Consider the following 16,490-nt stretch of genomic DNA (forward strand, 5'->3'; position numbering starts at 1 on the left):
GAGATAGAATCTCAGCGTATAGACCATGCTGACTCCGAAAGCAAAGCGATCCTCCTGCTTCCCACGAGCTAGGCTCTAAGACCTTATTGCTTTCTTTAGGCAGCATAGCTAGCCACCTAGGTATTCACTACTTTTTATGCATTTGAAGTTTCACTGTAGGTGTCATTTCAAATAGTCCCTAAATGCTTTTGTATTGACATAAGTAATGGGGGGGGGGGAGACTCTCAATCTTTCAATCTTTTCTTAAGCAAATAAAGACTGGCCCTGATTTCAAATGTGCTTGTTAATGGAAGTTGATAATGCAGACACCTGAGTCACCCGGCCCCTATTAAGACACAGATAGGAGCCTTATCTCACGCTCAGGAAAGCATCAAGCTCGTCAAATCTCCAACCACCCACCACCCTTCCCATCCTTCATTTTTCACGGGAGACTAGTTTTTCCTGTTCTCGAGCTGTGTCTAAAGGAACTCACACATGCTGTACTCTTGGTGCCTGGCTTGTTTCCCTTCACATGACATCCTTTAGAGCATCCATGCTGCTGCATGGAGCAGTTACTTCTCAATCAATATTGATTAGCTGATTCTTATCAGTGTTGATTAAGGATTTCTGTTGATAAAACGGTTTAAAATACAATCATTAAAACTAGAAGGTCTCTTGGGAAGCCCTGTGGGAAATCAGTATTTTTGGGGGATGATTCAGTAAAGGTGGGGGCACATTTTGTGGGAAAGAAATTGAGGCATCATCTTTAAAAAAAAGTGACAATGATACCCAGACATGTGCAGCAGGTCCTAGGGTATCTGGCTCTGAGCCCCTCCTTTCTCTCAGGGGTAAGGGTGATGGCTATGTGGCATTTTTCAAGGGAATGTTTTCTGAACTATTCATTTACAGTGGAAAGCAAAGGCCAAAGGCAGACGATGGCCTAGCAAGGGGAAATGTCCATATCTGAAATTTTTTTAGTAGTAGTTCCCCATTCTCGAGGTCAGGGGTGGGTGATCTAGGAAGTACAGGACGGAGCTTCCACCCAGCGTCCATTGCAGTAAACGTAACTAGCTTCTTGGGGGACTCCCAGCTCACTGGAAGAGCCCCAAGTGAAATTTTTTGAAAGAATCCCCTGGAACTCACAATTATCTTCCTCAAATATGCGTTCCCAGGCTCAAAAAGGACTAGGGCTCTGTGCTATTTGCTGTGTTTGGTGTCAGTAGTGATCTGACATTCCTGTTGAGTTTTTTAGGTGCTTTTCAGCACTCAGAACCAGTCTTTTCTACTTATGAAGTGAGCCAGACTCACCGGTACACAGGTACTGATCTCAGCTTTCACGAAGCTGGGATTGTTACCAGCAGGACAACTGATTACTAAGGCCAGGTAGCTCTTCAATGTAACTCAGGTGACTGGCTCAAAAATTCTCAACTGAATGCCTGACTCTGCAACCTCCTCAGGTGGCATGGACTATTGGAGACAGCTTTAAACTTTAAGACAGCTTTAGACCTGTGAACCTCAAGGATCATACATTCTAAGACCTCTGCAGCCTTTATGGGCTGTGTAATTTTTTTCTCACCACCCGACCGTTTGCTTTAAAACTGTGATTGATCACCCTAACTTGGCGACTAAGGGTAAAAGTGAGGGGTTGAAGGAGAAGTGGGGACTACTGTGTTTTTGGAAATTTTAGTAGGTAAAGCCTGCATCGCATTAAAGTCGACAGCTGATGCTTTGCATTAGTGATAATTAATGGGAGCTGGGTATCTGAAGAAATGCCCACGCGACTGCTGCCCGAGACAGGTGCTTCTGTGACCAGTTACAAACTCATTCTGATGTAGGCTATGTGCTTCCCAATTATGTATTAAGCTCCTCGGGAATGATCAAGATGGGGCGCATTGCCATTAAGAAATCACTTTTGGATGATTAAAACGCCAAGATTGCTGAACCATCTGGGGTAGCCTTGAACCAATGTATCGATCAGTTTTCTTGACCCCACCAAATGTTTATCTGGCACTTTCTATAACGTAGATCGCTACGAATATCTACCTTTATGTTGTCATAGTTGGAAACTATTTCTCCCCTGACTCATCATGCCTTTGTTTTGAAGGGTTAGAGCATGAAACCCTATCTAAGAAAATTCACACTTTTCTTCATGAAAGGCCCAAAGGCTGGTATGAAACTCCGTTCGTTCTTTAATCCTTTAATGGAAATCGGTTTTCCTAAAGAGTTCCCTTTAAACCCAGCTGGAGAAGGGCTATCGGAGGCTTGGGCCAGCCTGTGGGTTCCCTTTGACCTTGATTATGACCAGGAGTGTCGCTGCTAATTGCAAGGCCCAACTCAAGGTGGAAAATAGCGTCGGTTTCCACCACCCCTCCCCGCCCCACGAGAAGCCAAGTTCTGTGGCCCGCGACAGCGGAGAGGTTCTTTTCAGGCCGAGCCTTGCCACCCAGAGAGCAACACGGAGGCCGCCTACAGGTGCAATCCCGCCACTGCGCGGGGGCGGGAGGCTGGCGGAGCCCTCCGCGTCTCTGCAAACTCTTCCCCCGAAGCCTGAGCAGAGCCCTCGGGTGCCCGCCACCCTCTCCCCTGCTTCCCCACGCCTCTGCCCTGGCGTGGTCTGTAAAGGAAGCTGGGAGCCCTCCGAGGCTCCACGGACTGGGATTTGGGAAGGGATGGCGCGAGGCCGAGGCTTTCCCTCGAATTTGCGGCAAGTCTGGCTCCGGGAAAGTTTTACAAAGTTCCCAGCAGCGTCTGCCCAGGTCGCCTCTGCGGGGCGAGCAGACGGCGGCGAGCGCGCCAGTCTCGCCGCCGCCAGCGCAGAGCTCTGGGCTCGCTCGCTCGCTGGGAGCGGCCCGGGCTCCCGGCGGGCAGGCCCTCCTCCCGGGGCGAAAGCCGCAGCTGACGCAGGCGGCTCGGAAGGCGGAAGCCACCCGCCCCAACTGCCCGGGCCGCACCACGGCGCCTACACCTGGGGCTTGCCTGGGCACCCAGGCCGCGCACCGAGGGGGCGGTCCGGCGGAGGCACTCCGGGCGGCTCAGAGCCACGGGCTCCTCCACGTCTCCCCCGGGTCCTTCCTTCCTCTTGGCACGAGGTCCCCAGGGCAGTGGTCTGCGTGTGGGGCCCCCCAGACGGCCAAGCCACCCCGTACATCCCGCAGACCCCCAACTCCTTCTAAGTTCCTCCCCTCCCCATCAACCCGGAGGAAAGGGGCGTGTCCTGAAGCGGACACGCCTCTTATGAATATTAACAATCGCGCATGCGCCTTGTTCCGCGTGCTGGGTAGAGGTGGCCAGCTAGAGACGCGACTCCCAGACGGGCGCTCCGGGTCCCTCTCCGAGAGCCAGGCGGGCACGCGTCATTGTGTTACCTGCAGCCGGCCGGCGAGCTAGGCTCAGGTTTTTTTTTCCCTTCCCTCCCCCGCGTTCCATGCAGCTGATCTGAAAGGGAATAAAAGGCTGCGCATAATCATAATAATAAAAGAAGGGGAGCGCGAGAGAAGGAAAGAAAGCCGAGAGGTGGAAGAGGAGGGGGAGCGCCTCAAAGAAGCGATCAGAATAATAAAAGGAGGCCGGCCTCTTTGCCTTCTGGAACGCGCTGCTCTTGAAAGGGCTTTTGAAAAGTGGTGTTGTTTTCCAGTCGTGCATGCTCCAATCCACGGAGTATATTAGAGCCGGGACGCGGCGGCCGCGGGGGCAGCGGCGACGGCAGCCTCGGCGGGAGCACCAGCGCTAGCGGCGGCGGCAGCGGCGTCCGGAGTGCCCGCGGCGCGCGGCGCAGCGATGCGGTCCCCACGGACGCGCGGCCGGCCCGGGCGCCCCCTGAGCCTTCTGCTCGCTCTGCTCTGTGCCCTGCGAGCCAAGGTAGGAGTCTCTCCCGTTCTTCCTCTCCGCACTCTTCTCCCTTCCCTCGTGGCGTCCTAGACACGGGCGGCTGTGATTCCCAGAGCAGGCTCCCCGACCCTGGGGCTGCAGTGGGTCTGGGAACGCCGGCTCCCCAGAGGGAAGACTCCGGCCTCGAAAGATAAACTCCTCCAGGCTGGGTAGAGGGCGTTCATCACGCTCTTGGCCCCTCGGGGCTGTTCTCCGATTTTTCCCGTACTTGGTTTTTATGCCCCTGAATCAGGTCAAGCCCTGAACCTAGTTTTGCAAAATTATTTTCACTTGCAGCGAAGTCTTCGCGCCTCGGGGGTGGGGTGGGGGATCGCAGGGAGTCTCCACTTCGTCAGAAAAACTTTCTCAGACGTTGACCTTCCTTCCTCGTCGGCAGGTGTGCGGGGCCTCGGGTCAGTTTGAGTTGGAGATCCTGTCCATGCAGAACGTGAACGGAGAACTGCAGAATGGGAACTGCTGCGGCGGTGCCCGGAACCCTGGCGACCGCAAGTGCATCCGCGACGAGTGTGACACGTACTTCAAAGTGTGCCTCAAGGAGTATCAGTCCCGCGTTACGGCCGGGGGACCCTGCAGCTTCGGCTCAGGGTCCACGCCTGTCATTGGAGGCAACACCTTCAATCTCAAGGCCAGCCGCGGCAACGACCGTAACCGCATCGTGCTGCCTTTCAGTTTCGCCTGGCCGGTGAGTGAACGACTCCCGGACGGAGTCGAACGCGGGGCCGAGTCCTGTATTCCCTTGAGAAGGATTTAATAGCCCCTGGCTTGAAACTTGGCGTTAAGTGGAGAGGCTTTTTGGGTGGCAAATGAGAGCCCATGTTATAGCTAGACCTTGAACAAGATGGGACAGGCGGGTCTTCCATCCTCGATGGTGTTTGCTTAATGTACTGAAATGGGGACGCCGAAGAGGATTGGGAAAGGGGAGTACCCAAGGATGTTAGTTTTATACTTACTATTTGCAATAGCCCTCAACCAGGAGGTCATCTCTTTGCTTAACTAATTAAAACTCAGAGCGCCCTGGAAGGCGACTGCGCACTGTCTGCCCCGCGAACGCTGTCCAAGTTGGCACCCTACCCTTTCCCGTGAGCCGCCCCGAGGGCGGGTGTGTCCTTCCTGCAGGGTGTGGGGGAGCCGGTTTCCCGCGACTTGAGGGGAGATTTTGGTGTGTTGGAGGGCGCTCTCCCAGCCTGGGATGGCGGCTGCAGGGGTGTCTCCGCCTGGTGTCTAGGCTTTAGTCTGGGAACCCCCGCCCCCTGCCGGCCCCTTCCTCCCGCCCCTGCTTGGTGAAGTCCTGGCTGCCTTGTTCCCAGCGGTTCCCCAGCTCTGGAACAGCTGTGTTTGCAAACTTCCCCGGGAAGGGCGGGCGCACACTCTCGTCCGGAGGGCACACGGCCTCCGCAAGCCCTTCCGGGGCTGTGGCAAGGTTTAGTAAGGGGAGGCCCGCTGAAAGTAGTGTTTTCGGGTGCAAGTGCATGCCCCCTCATCTCCCTTCGTGGCCCTCGGAACAGCTTGAGGCCGGCGTACAGCTGGCAGACTCTGCAGCAAAGCCCTTGCAACATCCCAAAATGGGTGGAAGGAAGATGGGTGCGATTGCAGAAGGGGAGGAAAGGGAAATGGTGGGGGTGTGCCCGTTGTCCAGGAGGCGTGACTCGCTGCCAGGACTGGTGCTTGGCCAAACTTGAGCTCCGAGGGTGGGTGGTAAGAGGGGGGAGCTCTGTGCCCCGGAGGATTGCTTTCCGCCACGTGCTCTGATGGGGTGCGCTCTGCTGCCTCCTACCCGCGGGTTTGGGCTGTGATTTGAAACTCTGAAAAGGGGCGGGAGAGGAGCCTGTCTGGCTCAGTCTGTGTGTGAAGCTGAGCTGGCTCTTAAAGTCTGCGTTTACAGGAGTTGGCCTCTGCCGTGGGTGCGATAAGACAGTTATCGAAAACATGCTATTAAAGGGGTCTTATTTTGGCAGGGGCTTGCTGCTGTAAGTGAAACTCTCCTCAGATCTGCGGGCTGTGTCTGTTGTGGGATTTCACTTTTACAAAGAATGTTTGTCTTGTTTGTTAATCCCCTATTAGGGAGAACTTTAAGCTAAAGAGGTTGGCCACCTCTCAATCTGGCTGGGTCCAAGCTTAGGGTGAATGCTGGCTGCCCTTGAACTGTGTTTGGACTTTAGGAGGAAGGGGCCTGCAGGTGGTTCCACCCTCCCTAGGATCAGTCCGACCCCCTCGCTTTTCACAAGACCATAAAAGGAGTCTTATTAGTGATGTGGAAAAAACGGCAGGCCTGGCTGAGGTTTATTTTGGAGAGAGGGGTCAGAGGGAGGATGACTTGGATGAAAACAGACAGGCTTGCTACTCGGGCTAGCTGGGGAAAAGTGACCTAGAAGTGTGGCTGTCTGCATTTGACACCTGGCAGAGCCCTTCACAGACAAGGAGCCGAAATGGTATGGGTGGATAGCAGGTTGCCGCCACTGAAGGCGCTGAGTACTCTTCAGTGCCTTCAGGCCCCACGGGTCACCAACCATGAAATAGAGTCGACTTTTCTAGAAAGAGAGAGAGACCCACTGGGTCAGCACTGCGAATGTGGTTCTTTTGAAGCTGGGCCAAGTACATGCATCACTCATAAGCAAGTCTCCACCCTGCTGCCCCCAAAACGGCCGCCTGTGAAATACAAGCTCTACTTCCCAGGGGAAGCTGAAGTTTGGGTGTATTGTTTTAGTTTATTTTCCTCGGTGTGGTTAGAGAAACGAGGCCATCTGTAACCTTCAAGAACAGCTCCTGGGTGAGTGAGCGCCTGCGAAAGCCTTACCCTTCCCTAGTTAGTGGACAGCGCAGCTTCATTCACTTCGGTAATTAACATTAGAAGTTTGTCTTCAAAAATCTGGTCTCCAGGCCAGGGGGTGGCTTACTGGCAGAGTATAGATAGGCCTGATATTCTCACAGACCATGGGTTTGACTCTCAGCTCCACAAATTAAAAAAAAAAAAATTTCCCTTGGGTAGGTAACAGTGGAATGTGATGTGTAGATACTAGGATTCAAGGAAAGAACACAGAGTTTAAAAAGCAAACAGAAACTCCAGGCTCCCTTGGTCTCTTAGCCACATAAGCTGCCAACCCCTTAAGCAGGCCCAGTTGTCATTTGGGCTAAGTCCTCCTAAGTTGGCTTACAAGGGAAGGGAAACACTGCGGTTGGCAAGACTTAGTCCGGTGAAGGTCATGTAATTCCTGTCTTTCTGTTTGGTATCATGGCCCTCGTTCATGGTCTAGAGAGGCAGACGAGGAAATGGTTTGGTCAGATGTGAAACACAATCTTCACCCAGCATGAGCAATGCTCTGAAGTGGGCCTCCCTGTATCAGCAACACATTTGGTTATATCCCCCTTGGGCTACATCCCGCTTGGTATCAGCTGCTTGGTCCCAGTCCTTCAGCGTCGTGCCCTGTGTTGCCATCCATGCTGCAAGGGAGCTCAACTTGCAGCAACTGGCTTGATTTATTCTTCTCAATTTGGGGTACTAGGTGATAAGAGCATCATTATGACAGGTAATTGGGCTTAACAAGAAATGATTTGGGAATAAGCATTTATAAATCACTGAAATGGTTAATTTGCACCTCCCCGAATTAGTTCAAAATCCCAGGAGTGCCTGCTCATTAAAAATGCATTAGTGTAATTACTTGTGTTTTTGAAAACCTCAGTCATAGAGCTGCATTGGTGGCCCTAAATTGCAATGACTTGGGGGAGACAACCGTAGTATCAGGCTTTATCTTTAAATCCCATTGACACCATTCAGAGTCTTGCTGAGATTAATTATTTTAGGAAAAGCCCACGGAATGTGACTGTAACAGGGCAAAAGGATGCCAGCTTGAGCCCTTCTCACACTTACAGCCTGAGTAACTAAATAACCAGGGTTAGAGTCAAGTTGCCTTCAGGTGGTTAGTCCCAGAATGTAAATTACCAGTCCTTGGGTATAATTATGCTCTCTGCCATCATTCCTCTAGATGTGTGTGGACACATGGGCGACAGAGGAATAAGGTTCTCTTTAAGTTAGCTTTTTCTGTACCTCGCCTGCGTGCTTAGCGTGTATGCAAACAGTGCCTTGGTGTATGTGTTCAGCCCAAGGGATGATCTGTGTATGGAGAAAACATCCTTTTTCTTCAAGAAATCTGCCTCAAACATGTTCATGTTGCAGTACTAGGCTTTGGGGGGAACATTGAGACCGGGTGGCTTTGCAAGCCCAGTAGAATAGCTGTGACCTGCGTGGGCTGCTGTCCCAAGGACTTACTTGGTTTCTAATAGTTTTCCTTTTCCTGCAGGTATAACCATCTCTGTATTTTCTTCTCCCTTGTCTTGTTTCTTAGCAACTCGCTCAAACCTCCAGTACTTACAGGAATTTGCAGCCCACCAGCTCCACACCCATAATTCTATGGGGACTCAGAACATTTGTAGAAAATGGGGAAGCTTAAGGCTCAGTGCTGTTGGAAGCTGAAGGGGTCAGAAGACAAGGCCGCAGTGATGTGGTTAGGCCCAGAGAGCCTAACATCTTTACACGTGCTGGGACCTTCAGGGACGCCTTGGAAAGAGGACAAGCAGGAAATTTAGCATGGAGGAAAGAGACTGTTTGCGAAAAGGCCAATAGTTGTCTTCAGATTTCACATGTGAAAACAGGGATGCAGGCAGCAGGCTTGGGCGGCTGGACTCAAAGTCACGCTGTTCCTGTTGAAGAAGGGCCAGACTTGGTCCCAATGTCAGGTTTTCTAGATTACTTAACAATGTGAGGTCTCATAAACTGTGTATGTACATAGAGCAACCTTGATGATCCATAATGACAAACAGTCCTGAGAATTTTCCCTGGTAAAGTGCTAGCAGTATCCCCGACCCCGAGGTTTTGGGATTCAAGCTGCTCAGAAGTGGCATTTGAGTCCAGCTCTTAAATATACTTTAAAAATAGTTAGAACAAAAGCGACTTAACCTTTCCTTCCAAGGGCTGGAGGACACATCTGGAGGCATGAAAGTGAAGATTCTAACATGGTAGGGAGGTCTTGAATTCAGAAACTGCTGCTGCTGACTTCTGATTACTCCTTGGCCCACAGGCAGCCCCTTGGCCCTTATTCATGGTGTCAATAACATCTCTTATTGGAGTAGCACATGCATTGGGAAGACATTTCCCAGGGTGGCTCCTAGTGGTTAAAGGGGGCATGTAAATAATCAAACTGAGTCCTCCACCAGCTCAGCCCAGTTTCTATGCGCTTTTGGTAAATAAGTAGAAAGGCTTCTTGTTCAGGCTTGCTCTGTGTGAACTGGATGGTTGTGCTTGGCTGGCTTCTCGGTATTCTATCTATTAACCTCGCCACCCTTTTGTAACTGGTGCATTTAATTATCAGTGGGATGCTTTTCTAACAGGTGAGGGTAATGATGGGAACGGGGTTAGGGGCCTCTCATTGAGAGTCTCCAATCTGGATATGAGCTCTGGGGCCCCTTGGTGAGCCTTTGAGGTGGGCTTTGATGAGAAAATCACCCATTGTCACCAGATCACACTCTATTGACATGTCAAACCCTGCAGAAATGGTTGCTTTCTATGGCGGGAGCCACAGCTTGCACGCACTAGGGGGAGTGGCCTTTTCTTCACCCCTCACCTTGCCCAAACCCTAAAAGACAGGAATTGTGTGTGCCCACACATGGACTCTCTGAAACCTTTTTTGTTTCACATGTTTTGTGCCTGGAATATTTTATACTCTGGCCACCCAGACACAGGCAGGACAATAGAGCTGGCTGGACCAACTGAAGTGAGGATTACAGAGAAGAATGGGGCCTCTCCAGAAATACTGCTAATACAGGACAAGTGACAGGAAGCAACAGTTGAGTCAGCAGAGCGCATGCAGGGCCCCTGACAGACCCGGGGCCAGCAGGCTATGTACAATGGCTGTGTTGGCACTCGGGGCATTCCCAGGATGCGCTTGCCTCTGGCGGGCCTGCCTGTTGCAGCGGTCTGGGGTTTTGGACTCCACACGCGTGCTGTTTGGATGGCGGTTTGTTTGTGTCCCTCTGCTTGGCAGGAGAGGAGGCAGCCACTTCTTAGGGCTTGGTTTGGCTGCCACTGTTGCCAGGAAAAGGAAGCTCCCAGCTGCCAACACAATCACCTTTGTTTCTTACATATCTCTCCCACCCCCCCCCACCCCCCGCTTAATGTGGCAATTAAGTGCTTACTGCTTTGTCCAGTGCCAAGGTAACCGCCATGGAGTGGGGCAGGACAAAGAATGAGCAGCTCAAGTGTGGAGGAGAGGAGGTGGTGCCTGGTGACAGAGCTTTGGTACAGCAACTTGGTGACTGTGGTATGCCTTGGGGACTTTGATGCCAGGACTCTTCTGTAGGTAACATTGCATGGAAATCTCCCAAAAGGCCATTCTGAAAGCTGACCAATCCTGTTTGATGCTTCACAAGAATGGGAGTCAGCTGCCATGCTGCCAGATGTCCTTGAGCCCCGGGCTGGGAAGGGCCAGAAGTGACTCACTCACAAATCCAGATGGAAGATCTGGTAACTATCACGCCTCTTGTTTTGCCCCCAGACTACTACTCTGGGGAGACTTAGGACACAAGAAGAAATCCAGGTGACTCCTCAAAGTCTTTCACTGTTTGAACCCCAGAAACTCAGGATTTGTTTTTTTTTTTTTTTTTTTTTGTTTGGTTTTTGGGTGTGAAGTTAAGACTGAGCTAAAACTCTGAGTCCCTTCCAAGCCCTCCTTGGACTGGGGACTTGGCCTCTGCTGGGGGTGGTTTGGAGCAGGCAGTCACGTGTGCTGATTTGTGGCTGGGTATCTGCTTGAGTGGCATGAGGTACACATGGTCTAGCATCGCAGTGTTAGGACATATAGCTGGGGATGTACAGAGGTCAAGCGTGGGCCTGGGAAAAAATTAAAGCTCCCTAGCAACTAATAATCATTGCCAAATTATCTTGATTGTTGATCTATAGTGTGGGGATGGAGTGGGAGGGAAGAATGCCTCTTAATAAAAGCCTTGCAGGGAATCCTTTCTCTGAAGGCAGGGCACCCAGGCCCCAGGAGACCGGGAGCTCTAATCTAGGCTTTCAAGCGAGAGCAAAGTTGTCACTGCAGGCCCCGTACCCTAACTCAAGCCCACTTCCGCCTCCCAAAAGGAAGGCACTTGATTGAAAGATCATCGTGCCAGCCCATGGGGCTGTGGTACAGTTCTGTTCCCTCTAGCCGGGGTAGGGTTGGTCATCAACTTTCGAATCCAAGATGAACCTGACAGATGGCTTGATCTTACAAGTTCTTGTGCAAAGTCTACGGATTCCTTCTGCCTTGACTATGAAGCTGAGTTCATCCTGCTGCGCCAGCTGGTTCCACGGCACCTTCCTTTGCAGTGGTGTTTGTGGGTATTATGTGTGTTTAGTGCTTGTGCAAGTCTGTCAAAACTCTTGGTATCAATGCATTTAATCAGAGGATTAATTACAGCAATATTGTTGAAGTGAAGGATGTGGGCCTCAACGTGACCAACAAATGAAGGGCTTAATTATACAGAATCAGCCACACATCTGGCCTCATTTCGACTTGGCTCTCACCATGAATCAGTAGAGAAATATAATTTCTTGCTGCTCTTTGGGAAGAGTCCTGTAATTTGTAGGAAGTCCTCGGAAGCTTAAAGAGGCTGTAAATAAGGTGTAACTTTCACTAATAAAATATTAACGACAATAACAATGTATTTGGACCTACAGCCACTAACCAGAGAGGGCTGGGTATGTGCCCCAGCTTGCCCGGTTTTGCTTGCTTTGTGAGCATTTTCCCACAGTTATCAGTGAACGAAATGGAATCCTGCTGTAAGTATGAAACATATTTCGGCTGAATTCCAAGGCAGGGTCTATCGCAAGATATTTTTGTTGTCAGAGCGGACCTGCTGTGTCACTGACAGAGTAATAAGCTGGCCTTGATTTATGAATGAAACCTCCTGCTTTTCTCCCAGGCCTTCACCCTATCGGTGCCATCTCTTCCCCTGGCAGCAGTGTTTCTGGTGGCGTTGTGGTTATCGGAGCAACATAAGCATTGCCTGGGTTCCTGGTGGAGGCAGAGCAAGGCTCCAGCAACCTGTTCCATTCCTTTACTCAGTTGTGTTTCTCAGCCCCCAGATAGGCTTAGCAAGCTTCACCTCAGTGCCTATTGCGATGGAAGAGGAAAAGTGGAGATTTGCTCATGACCTGGGTCTTGGGGAAGAGGGCAGAATTCAGAGACAAGCTCAGAAAAGAATGAGGGCTGCAGCAGAATGGCTGGCATCTTGCCAGGATCCAGGGAATTTGTTTAGTTACCCAACTGATTATTCTAGGAATGTTAGATCTTATTGACAGATAGGTTCATCAATAAATATAACCCATGGGTGTGCGGTGGCTTCTCCTTTGTACTTTCTCCCACAGACGGCCGCAGCCCACCCCACCACCCATGCTAGGTTGCTGCCTTTGTCTTAAGTCTCTGAGCCCTACCCTCCTTCTTCCGAGAGTCACCTGATACTTGTGGGAGCTGGGATGGTCTCACACAGACAGGGCTTTCAAAGGGGTTCTGAAAAGGAAAAGGGGGCCTCCCTGGGGACTGCCCCCACCAGGGCCCAAAGCGTAACCCTAGCAGCTCTCTTCTCAGTGCAAACACCTGAGTAGGTTGGCTTGGGAGAAATTCTTTGTGTGGGTTTTTTTTTTTTCCTCATGCACGAGAACTAGGGACTGAAAAGTTTTGGGAAACCTATATGTTATGTGTTCCCATATAGGGAGGTACTATTTTCTGATCAGGACTCTGGGCTGCTGGCTTGCTTGGTTTGAGCCCCAGTTTGCCCCTGCCGGGTGGAAGGAGGTATCAGCCTGGAATGAGAGCTGAAGAGAAAAAGTAGAGGTTGGTCTGGCTTCAGATATCCAGCTGCCTCTTTGACATTCTATTTTGGGTAGGCAGAACACACAGGGAGGCCCCGAGACTGCAGCATCATAGGGTTGACCCATTCTATCTGACTCACTAAACTTTGCTTATCTGTCTTGCAGAGGTCCTACACTTTGCTGGTGGAGGCATGGGATTCCAGTAACGACACTGTTCGTAAGTATCTCCTCAGGGAACTGTCCCCCGAAAGGCTGGTGAAGTGCAGTGCTGGGCAGATCTGCCTGAGGACAAGCCCCCAGTGCCTCTCTCCCACCTGCCCTGCCCCCAACCGGGCTGAACCTGTCTGTGGAGTCTCTGCCTTCACTCCCTAAAACTTTCATCTGAAAATATTAAGTAGCCAGAATAGACTCCCAGTTTTACTCAGTCCTTGCAAAAAAAGGGACCTAGATTATCTCTGGATGGAGATCTTAATGGTTTTACAACTTTAAAACCTTGTAGACTGCTAAAGGATCAAAGTGGTGGCTTCTTAAGAGTCCATTTAAACTTGAAGTGAGCATTTAATCTCTCATCAGAAAGATAAAGCCGCGGAGGGAGGTGCTGGTCTCTAAAGACCAACCTTAAATTTCACTGGGTGGGCAGGTGAGCCTCGAGCCAGCCTGAGTTTCCCACACTGCTCGCCACAAACCTCCCATTGAAGCAGAATTTCAGAGCCCCTGAAGTCGTGACCTGCCCTGTCCCTTCTGAAAGATGGCTCTGTTTTCTAGGCAGGTTGCTTTTCAGGCCTGCAGAGGGGTATGTGGGGGTAGAGGCGGGGTAGGGGTGAGGCAGTGACAGTGTGCTCTGGTGATGGTGGTCCACTGTGACTTAACATGTCTTCCCTCACGCCAAAGTAGACGGTCCCTTTTTGATTGCCAGAGCCTGGGTTCTCGTTGGAAAACCTCTCTGAGAGTTTTTGTCCTGTTCAGGAAAAGCCACATGTTTACCTTTGCCCTCTGCTCCCAGAATGTCTTTTTCCTTCTGCTTCTCTGGCCTCCCGTCCATTTCTTATATTTTTTCCACTGCCAATACCATCTTTTCTTGCTTGACAACATCACTGTGCTGTTCTACTATAGCTGAAGGCAGTCAGTTCCTCTATAGCATGGGTATAGTTATGGCTGCATTTAAATTCATTGGGCAGTTCAGCAGAGCTGGATTCCTAGGCCGCTTAGGGTCACGGAATCCTTGCCCAGCCCTGGTGTGAGGCAGGCTGCCTGTCACTTGGGATGTCCACTTGCTTTGCCATCCAGCTATTTAGACACTGGCCCTTCCTAGAAAGGAGCTTGTAGAAGACCAGGATCTGAGCTGTCTCATAGTGAGGCACATTTATCCTTTGAGGGTGGTGTTAGGGCTCTTGGCCAGTCTTGCTTATGATTGATGTCAGCTAAGGTCATGGATACCTGTCTTTTCTGCCCTCCCACAAACACTGAGCTCTCTGTGTAGATTTTCCCTTATGTATAGTGCAATGCACAGGGGGGATAGAAGAAGTGGACCTTCTGTGAAGGACTGGTATTCTACTAGCAGTTTAAGAAATCCAATGGATGGATTGCTCTCCATCCTTGACCCAGGGCAGGATGTCTGATAAGGACCCGGGAGAGGATTCCTACCCCAGCATCTGTATCACACTCCGGAGCTGTGCTCCCAGGGACCGCACATCCACAGCTCCCCATAGTTGTCCACGTTTCTCGGCAATGGTAATCCCCCCCCTCCTTGGGATTCCTGGATATCTCATCTCTTCCTAGGCTAACTCGTCCCCGGATGAGGTGAGAACAAAGTGCTCTCAGATCTCACATTCTAGGAAGAGTGGGTGACGTCCTCACAGGTGCCCATTGCAGTTAAGTTTGCAGGTGGCTTTTCTGGGTTCCTATTCTCCTTCTTTATCGTTTGTCCATATTTGCTAGGTATCACAAATTCAGTGGTCAAAGCCAAATTGGGGGGTCTGTCCTCTCCGAGAGCACTCCCCCTTTAACGGAGCCCTTTCCGGGTGATAAGCACCAGGATTTGGAGAACCAGTGCCCTAAGCCATACATCTGGATGGCCCCTGTGTTCTCTTTTATTGTCCCCATCCTCACAGCCTCCAACTTCTGCACAATCTTGTCCTTTTGCCTTCCATAGAATCCAAGCGCCTGCTAACATGTCTGCTGCTGCAGGTCTGGCCACTGCACTGCCTGCTTGCATCTGAGCTAGCATGACTGCCACAGGGCCTGTCCTTATTGGCTCTGGTCAGCTTCCAACATCATCTTCATTCTTGCTCCATCTTTGTTTTATTTTTCTTGACCATTACACGTGATGGCCACCCTAATAGTTTAATAGCTTAGCTGCTTAATAGCTTCCCATAGCTCTTGGGTCAGATCTTTTTGGGCCTCTTCTTTCTTTTCCTCGTGGCTTGTCTTAACACACCATGTCTACTGTGTCTATATCCTAGGTATTCTTTATTGATTTTTATTCTTGAGTGTATCACATTTCTTTCTTGTCCCAGGATTTTGATGTGTACTATTTGCTCTTCCCAGGATGTCCGACTCCTTGTTTTCTTTACCCTCTGCCCTTCTAAAGCACTTGAGAATGCCAAGGAACCCAACGGCGCAGGCTGTCTGTGGGTAGCTCATCGAGGTGCAAACATCACTTGGGGACAGATTTCCTTTTCACATCAGCTGTGCAGTGAACCCTCATGAACAGAGTCTAGACCAGATTAAGCTCGGGTGCTTCTGAAGTTCCAAGGCTGACGTCCAGTCATTTCTAATGTGGATCAGGACTAAAGCATATAAAGATCCAAGTTTCTCTTTTTCCACCTGAGCAAAAGATTTCAGGATATGGTAGTGATAATTTGATTGATGGGGTAGGTAAACATAACCAGCAATCCTTGAGACCAGGTGTTCTATATAGCTTAGCCTTCTCAGCTAAGGCTACTGACTAGGTTTTCTGGCTGGTCCTTGGGTCGTGTTCTTTGTGTTCCCCCTCCTTTCTTCTTCGTGTACAAGGGTGTGTATATGTTTCATGATGCCCCTTTATGCCATTGAAACATACTGGGATGTGTGTTCACATCCTTTCCAGTCCTAAGGCTAGAACTACCCCAGGTGAGCTGCCCCTGGTACTTAGTGGCCTAAGCTGATGGGAGAGCCGAGTCAGGTGGCAGTGTAGAGTTATCATGCAGGAAACTCGGGCTCCATAACCTAGACAGCGTAGAGCATGTCACATATGCCGGAGCCTCTTGCCTCAGTGGTTGTCAAGTTGTTTCCATAGCTTTGTTGGCTCCCTGAGGATTCTGAAGTTACCATCTTCACAGCATTTCCTGGAAGCAGGTAGAAAGTGCGCTGAACTAGAGTTCTGCACCATTCAGCACCCTCAGGATGGTCCTGACCTGTGGTCTGAATGATCGTTGGTGTCGCCTGAGAGAAGCTAAGATACCTTTGTGACGTGGCTACTGTGTTTAACAGTCCCTTCCTTAAGCTCTTATAACCACGCAGTAACAGCCCACTACATTTCTTAACTGACTCTGCAAAGCAAACAGGCAGTTAGTGGAGAGGCATTTTTGCCATTCTTTGCTCTGTGTATGTTTGCAAAAACTCAAGTACAGTGTTACCGGCATGTGGTTCTGTGTGTTGCTGGATGTAAGCCTGAAGGTACATGGGCTTATTCAAGGCCTTTCTTGCCCACACTGCAGTCCAGACTGGGGCTGTGTTGGTTGTAGATGGAGCCACCCAGGAGTTCTTCCCCTGGTCACCTGTAGGGCTTGTCTAGCTT

At 50.6% G+C, this 16,490-nt stretch overlaps 1 protein-coding gene across 1 annotated transcript in view; it reads left to right on the forward strand.

The window, feature by feature from the left end:
* The first annotated feature begins 3,307 nt into the window (after nt 1–3,307).
* Nucleotides 3,308–16,490, forward strand: part of Jag1 (jagged 1) — a 35,309-nt gene continuing 22,126 nt past the window's right edge. The window contains exons 1-3 of the mRNA XM_013353205.2: nt 3,308–3,837; nt 4,244–4,549; nt 12,878–12,929. Coding sequence (XP_013208659.2) covers nt 3,757–3,837; nt 4,244–4,549; nt 12,878–12,929 — 439 coding nt within the window. The 5' untranslated portion in view covers nt 3,308–3,756. The remainder of the gene's footprint in view (nt 3,838–4,243; nt 4,550–12,877; nt 12,930–16,490) is intronic.

Source organism: Microtus ochrogaster, unplaced genomic scaffold, assembly GCF_000317375.1.
Source record: "Microtus ochrogaster isolate Prairie Vole_2 unplaced genomic scaffold, MicOch1.0 UNK3, whole genome shotgun sequence".
Classification (NCBI taxonomy): domain Eukaryota; kingdom Metazoa; phylum Chordata; class Mammalia; order Rodentia; family Cricetidae; genus Microtus; species Microtus ochrogaster.